Source organism: Alnus glutinosa, chromosome 12 (genome assembly GCF_958979055.1).
Source record: "Alnus glutinosa chromosome 12, dhAlnGlut1.1, whole genome shotgun sequence".
Lineage (NCBI taxonomy): Eukaryota > Viridiplantae > Streptophyta > Magnoliopsida > Fagales > Betulaceae > Alnus > Alnus glutinosa.
Window position 1 is genome coordinate 11,766,135 of NC_084897.1, and position 7,626 is coordinate 11,773,760.

General features: G+C 39.3%; 1 protein-coding gene across 2 annotated transcripts; it reads right to left on the reverse strand.

Moving 5' to 3' along the window:
- Positions 1-476: 476 nt before the first annotated feature.
- On the reverse strand, positions 477-7,384 carry LOC133852360 (uncharacterized). Of its 2 annotated transcripts, XR_009895922.1 has the most exons (3): positions 6,753-7,384; positions 883-1,025; positions 477-778 (listed from the first exon to the last, which is right to left on the reverse strand). XR_009895922.1 is itself a non-coding variant. In XM_062289103.1 (2 exons), the coding sequence occupies exons 1-2, from the start codon at positions 7,314-7,316 to the stop codon at positions 963-965; spliced, it is 627 nt and encodes a 208-aa protein (XP_062145087.1). In that variant the 5' UTR covers positions 7,317-7,384; the 3' UTR covers positions 477-962. The 2 variants fall into 2 exon arrangements, 1 of the variants encoding a protein (XP_062145087.1); XM_062289103.1 differs by having other exon boundaries at positions 477-1,025.
- Positions 7,385-7,626: the final 242 nt, after the last annotated feature.

The window sequence follows — 7,626 nt, forward strand, 5'->3', positions numbered from 1 at the left end:
ATTCCTAACAGCATCCTTCAGCTGCTATATTGTTGGAAGACTCAAGGACGGGAACATTGTTGAAAGACTCAAGGACAGGAACATTCCAAAGAGACCATTTGGAAAGGTACTCCTGCACCATGAATGTAGAGCATTTGGAGAGAGAAAAATCAACACCTATTCAAAGACGGAGAGTCTGATGTGTTATGTTTAAAATTCTCCCTCAAATCTGTCTTAGATTGGACTATAACTTATGTTCCTAATTGCTCCTTGAATCTTGAAAATCTCATTAACTTTTTAAATTTCAGACACCGTACATTAAGGGTAATTGTTTCTCTTATATACTTTTTGTGTACGATGCTCTCTTTTTGATAAATTATTATTCATTAAAAAAAAAAGGAAGAAGAAGAAGAAGAAGAAGAAGAAGAAGAAGAAAGAAAGGGAGGGATCGTCTTATATTCTCATCAATCAACTCAAAAGTAAGATAACAACAAAACTCAATAAAGCACTCATCTGTACTAAGTAATATGATAACAACAAACAGCATAGTTTTCCAGTATACTTATTCATCAAAACCATCATGACACAATGCCATTTCCTCAATTTACAGGAAGTGAATACAGGAGCTACAAATGAGACTGACATGATATCAACAAATAACATTTACAGAATACCATTTGTGAAAACGAACCTTACCCGATGCCCCTGTCCTCACCTCACCTCACCTCTTCTCTTCTCCCTCTTTTTTAACAAACGGTGTAATCTTTCTCATAAAGACACAAGTATCAGGCCAAAAAGTCTGTACAACACAGCGCAGAAGCACACATTCCTTAAGCATAAGACTAGTGAAACCAGATCCCAAATTCTCGAGAGGCAAAAGAAAAAAAACACACAGATACTAACGTTTCTTCTATTTTTTTGTTTATTTATTTATAGGCTGAGTGGGCTAACTTGAATATTGAACCATATCTGCCTCCACAAATCTATGACACAGCCCTCAGTACATCACGCTGACCAAGTTCATCACTAAGGTTTCCAGATTCGCCCTGAAATTGAAGGGTAGCCAAATTTAGTACCATCAGAAATGAAAAAACAGATTCATCAAGAGAAAATTTATGTGCAACTATCACCCAATATTAAAGTTTGTTGAATTTTTTAAGAAAACAAAAAGTCAGATCAAGAAAGTCAAATTTTCAACGGAAAATTTACTTCAGAAGGAATTAGACATTATCAGTCAGAACTATCACATCCAAACAGATTCTATGCACAAAATCTAGTATGTTATTAAGATTCTTTAGATGATTATACATTATAGAATAGAGATGAACAATCCCAAGCTTCAATATGTCCTTCCCTCAACTCGTTCAACTCAATAAAGAAATAACCCCAACTACCAAGGTCGGCTGCATGACTTCTAAGTATCACAAATTATTTGAAATCCTAAAAGATATTGCAACTTACACATGAATTTTGCTTTGCAAAATCTAACACGTTAGTGGTTTTTCCATGAAGATAGCTATGTTTATGGATATAACTGTTTCAACCTAAAACATTGATTGCAACTTAAAACGCCATCTAGGACACAATGAAGCTATCCATTATGACTAGTACAATCATTATTTGTAACTTAACAAATATTACACCACTAAAGTCAAAAGTAAAATCTTAGGCCAAGATGCTCATCAAATTTCTTAAATACAAGTCCCCAATTAATTTTCTTAAATGACAAAAGTTATATATAAATATAATTTTATGAAAACAAACTCAAAGAAATGAAGGGCATGCTATCAGCTGCAAAGGACCCCTTATAAAAAGAAGAACCATAATAAGTAACTTTGATTCTTTATATCACCAAAAGTTCTATTATACCTTTGCAAAAAAGAGTACAATTACATGATTGACTGGTGTAAATCAGCCTCAAAAACAGATATCATGAAATTAGAACTTATCATATTTACTAAGAATCATAACAGCCTCAGGCCAAAAAAAAAGAAAGAAAGTGTAGAACGAATATATATATAGATATAGATGTGTTGACTCATTCGTTCTACAACGAGTCAACATATTTTACCTTGAATCATCACATATTCATAATCCCAAAAAATTTCCACATCACAAATTTTGTGTATCAACCATACTCCTTCAGAAAAAAGCTACATGATGGAAATGAATGGCATGGAAGCAACAAATTATTTGAAAATTGATGAGTCTAAGGTTCAACTTACAAGAAGGGCGGGGGACAGAATCTAGAAGCTAAAAGTGGAAAGTTTCTTAGTTGTCACATCCAAAAACAAGATTCAGAAGCCCAATATAGTACGTGATTTACAGTTCTCCATAAATCTAAACCTATAAGGAAGGGCATGGCATCAACCACCACATCAATCACAGTTCTTCAAAAAAAGCTACATTGTGGAAATGAATGGCATGGAAGCAACAAAAAATTTGAAAATTGACGAGTCTAAGAGGAAGGGTATGACATCAACATAATCGTGCCCAGATGTTATTCATTCAAATTTTTTGCTCAAACAAATTCATCAGAAGTAACAAGGAAGGCGAGGGGTCATCCTTAGCCTTTGTTATTCCCCATTTCGCTTGCACATGCAGCATCTATCCACCGAAATAACATGCATCTTTCTAAGATTATTCAAAGTAAGGATCTTGCCTAGGAGCCTGAGTCTACCACACACTCTTCCAAGGAAAGCTACTCCTTCAAAGCAAGCCAGAGAGCTAAAGAAAGACCCGACCTTGAACAATCTTTTTTTTGAAGGAAACCCACCACAACCTCTCTTCACCACCTCTTCCAATACTAACTGAGTGCAACACCTAGAAAAAAAAAAAATAAATAAATAAATAAGCAAAGATATCTACTTTCCAATCATGCTTTTCTCTAGAAAAGCTCACGCTCCACTGATTGGAATCACTCAAGAGCTCTAAATTATTCCAAAACAGAAGCATCCTTCGCACGGGCAATACCAAATAAAACAAGAAAAGCTTCCTTAAGAACTGTATCCCCACACCACAGATAATGCCAAAATTTGGTCTTAGCCCAATCCCTCACCTCAAATCTATCAGTCAATTACGATGCTAGAGGTTCTTGTTCAAGCCATGGTAATAAGAAGGTGAGTGGTCATCCAGTTGTGTTATGAAGCCGATAATTCTTTCTTGGAACGTGAGGGGGTTGAACAAGAGGAGTAAACGTCAAGGGTTAGTAACTTGCTCAAAGATTGGAAGGTGGATATTATTTGCTTTCAATAAACTAAGCTTCATAGTTTATCGTGCAACGTTGTGCGCAGCTTATGGGGTTGCAATCATGTGGACTAGTGTTCCTTGGATTCCAATGGGGCCTCAGGGGGCATCCAAATTATGTGGGACACAAGGGTGGTGAAGAAGGTCGATGAGTGTATGGGGGATTACACCCTCGCAGTCTCATTCAAGAATGTTGGGGATCATTTCGTCTAGGCCTTTGCAAATGTATACAACACGAATTCTGGATGTGATTGAAGACTTATTTGGGATGAATTGGCTAGCATTTGTAGCTAATGGAACTTGCCGTGGTGCATAAGGGGAAACTTCAATGTAACGCGTTTTCCCAGTGAAAGATCTGGCAAGGCTCGTCTTTGTTCTGCTATGACGGATTTCTCTGACTTTATTTCTGATCAGGACCTCATGGATCTCACTCTTGCTGGTGGCTCTTTTACTTGGTCGATCTCTCATGATCCTCCAATGTGGTCTAGGATTGATCGTTTTCTTGTTTCCCATGATTGGGAAGTTCGGTTTCCCTTGGTTTCTCAAAAGAGGCTTTCTTGCCTTTATTCGGACCACATCTCAATCCTTGACTGTGGTGGCGTTTCAAAAGGGAGCAAGCCTTTCAAATTTGAAAACATGTGGCTTAAGGCAAAAGGTTTTGTGGGTCTAGTGAAACAATGGTGGGATTCTTACTCGTTCCAAGGCTCGCCTAGTTTTGTTTTAGCTTGTAAGCTCAAGACTTTGAAACTGGATTTGAAGAAATTGAATGAAGAAGTGTTTGGCAATGTAGAGAGAAACAAGAGGAAGCTCATTGATGATCTTCAAGCTTTTGATGTTATTGAAGAAGGTGGGGCCTTAGGTGAGGAGGAGCTTTTGAGAAAGGCTGAGGTTGTCAGAGAGATAGAGAAGTGTTCTCTTATGGAGGAGTTGAGCAGGAGGCAGATATCTAGGGCGTTGTGGTGGAAGGAAGGTGACAAGTGCATTAAATTTTTTCCATTTCATAGCCAACTCAAATAGAAGGTACAATTCTTTGGATTCCTTAATGATTGGCAACACTCTATCCTCCGGTCAGATAGAAATTGGCGTGCACATCGTCAAGTTCTATCAAAAGCTTTTTACTGAGCAGTGTAGGTGAAGGCATTTGGTGGATGGTATCTCCTTTGATTCTATTTTGGAGTCTGAGGCCAATTGGTTGGAGAGAGCTTTGAAAAGGAGGAGGTTAGAAAGGTAGTGTCAGCTATGGTTGGAGATAAGGCGCTGAGTCCTAATGGCTTTTCTATGGCTTTCTTCCAAGCGTGTTGGGATGCTTAGAGGGGGGGACATTATGGTGGCGTTTAGGGATTTTAATGATGGAGGTTTATTTGAAAAGAGCCTCAATGATTTGTTCATTTCGCTTATTCGGAAAACTCCAGGTGCTATTGCTCTCAAAGATTTTTGCTCTATTAGTCTTGTGGGAGGAATATTCAAAATCATTGCTACAAAATTGGCGGATAGATCGAAGACGGTTTTGGAGAAGGTCATTTCCAAATCTCAAAGCGCCTATGTCAAGGGGAGGCAAATTCTTGATCCGATCCTTGTTGCCAATGAATGTCTTGATAGTAGATTAAGATTTAGGGAGCCTGGCGTCATTTGTAAAACGGATCTGAAAAAAGCTTTTGATCATGTAAATTGGGAGTTTCTTTTGTATATGCTGAGGAAGTGTGGTTTTGGAGGAAAATGGTGCTCGTAGATAGCTCCTTGTATCTCCTTTGTGTGCTTCTCAATGTTGGTAAATGGCTCTCCAAATGGATTTTTCAGTAGCTCTAGTGGGTTGGGCAAGGGGATTCTCTCTCACCCTGTTGTTTGTTTTTGTGATGAAGGCTTTGAGTCGAATGATTTTTGTTGCGGTCGGTGAGGGTATGCTAGAAGGCTTCAAAGTTGACAATGCTTCTTTCTCTCATTTGTTGTTTGTTGATGATACTTTGATCTTTTGCAATTCTCGTCCTTCTTAGTTGCACTATCTTCCAAGTTTCTTTCTTTTGTTTGAAGCTGCTTCGGACTTGAAAGTTAATTTGGCTAAGTCAGATTTAATTCCTGTAGGGGGATGTAGATCAAGGGGAAAGTTTAACTGGAATCTTAGGGTGCGGGGTTGCCACTCTGCCAGTGAAGTATCTAGGTCTTCCGTTGGGAGCTTCCTATAAGTTTATTCATATATGGGACGGTGTTATCTAGAAGATTGAACGTCGGTTGGCCAGTTGGAAAATGTTATACCTTTTCAAGGGAGGTAGAGTCACCCTTATCAAGAGTACCCTGGCCAACCTACCCACATAATTTTTTTCCTCTATTTCCTTGCCCAACAAGTGTAGGTGCTTGCTTTGAGAAGCTACAACAAGATTTTTTATGGGGAAGGGATTGGCGATGAGTTCAAATATCACTTGGTAAGTTGGTCTAAGGTGTACCCGAATTTCAGAGGGAGGGCTGGGTAACAGGACTTTGGTGATGTTCAACCGGGCTCTGTTAGGTAAACGGTTGTGGCATTATGGGATTGAGAGAGAAGCTTGGTGGAGAATTGCGGAAGTTTGGCAGTTTATGGGAGGTTAGTGCTCCTTTGAACCTGCAGGTGCCTTTTGGGTGGGGTTGTGGAAGAACATCAGGAAAGGGTGGGAGACATTCTTAGGCTTTTCTAGATTTGAGGTGGAGGATGGGGCTATGACAAAATTTTGGCATGATATGTGGTGTGGGGATACAATTCTTAATGAAGCTTTTCTTGTTTTATTTGGAATTCCTTGAAACACCTATTACGCTCAGGGTTTGTCTTGTCTTTGGAAGATGATGCTGACATGCCTTTTTTGGTGTCTTTGGAAAGAAAGAAATATTAGGTGTTTCGAGGATTTAGAGAGGTCCTTAGAGAATATTTTAGCTTCATTTTTTCATACTTTATATATTTGGACGGTGGCTTTTGTGTCCCCTTTTATCGCTTAATTTTGGCGATTTTCTTTTCGTTTTTTCGCTTTCTAGTTAGTTGCTTCCTCTTGTATATTTCTGGTGTGCTTAGAGGCACCTTAAATTTTTAATAAGACCAGTTTATTACTAAAAAAAAAAAAAAAATCATCAGTAGTCTCAATATAAATGACAATCCAAGCCAACAAAGATAACCAAAAAATTCACCAGTTCCATTTATAATCATCACATCCTCACAAATACCAACAATGGAAAGCCATAAAACATTAATCGGAAGTTCACCCAAAAAAAAAAAAAAAAAACCCTAAACAAAAAACAATCTCCCCACCCTATCAAAACAAAATCCCATACCACAAAGCTCCACAATTAGAACTTTAAAAGGCAATCGAAATTCCAAAAAGCAATCATATCACCAAAAAATCCAAAACTAAAGATATGAAACCCCATATTCCTACATCCCCACAGATTCCTACAATGCGAAACCTAAAAAAGACTAATCCAAATTCACCACCGCACAAACAAAAAGTTCCCACATATTGCAAATAAAACAATTCATTGAGTAGAAGACAAGTGAAACAGATACTGACCGTCAGAGACTCCGAATCCGGGCGACCGCCACCGACAAAATCACTGGGGTCTAAAGGGTCAGCCGCGGTGCAATCAAGAGGGGACTCAAAAAGTGACAATGCGTACTGCTTGTCGACCACGCCCACATCGAAGTGAATAACCCCAGAGCTGGGAACATCCACACGTATCCCTTTCACAGGGAACCAGAGGAAGAGCTCCTGCGCCGAGACACCGGAAAGGTTGCCGATGTAGGCGTGGGTGAGGTGGAAGGAGATGTTGGGGTCGTAGAGGAGCTGGTTCTCGATCTTGGCGATGCAAGGGTTTGGGAGGGAGATTTGGAAGAGCGAGGTGGCGGGTGAGACCGAAAAGTTGGTTATGCCCTTCGGGAGGAGGCCTGTGGGGAGGCCGTTGAGGCGGAGGTGGTCGTAGATGGTGGTGGCAGTGCTGCTGGTGGTGGTGGTGGTGGTGGTGAGGAGGAGGAGAGAGAGGAGAAGAAAGTGAGAGAAAGTGAGGGAAAGGGTGGGAAAGTGTTGGAAAATTTGGGGACCCATCTGGGATTTCTGGTTATTAGAGAAGGGTTTCATTGATGGTTTAATTTTTTGATTTGGGGAAAGAAGTTTGTTTTGTTTTCGCGTCTTCTGTTTCTGGCAGCGAAGTTCCTGGTTAAACTCCCGTTGCAGCAAGATTTCGAAACCACGCGCTATTGGCGAGAGTAGTTTCAAACGCGCGGAAAATTTGAGGACCCATATGAAAAAGAAATGAGTTGGTTGATTTGGATTTGCGATTTTTTTGAATAATGATTTAAAAATGTGCGATTTGAAATAATAATTTTAAAAACGTATTTAAGTGTTTGACAAAATCTCAGTTTGCCTTTTCAATAAACATATGCGAAGC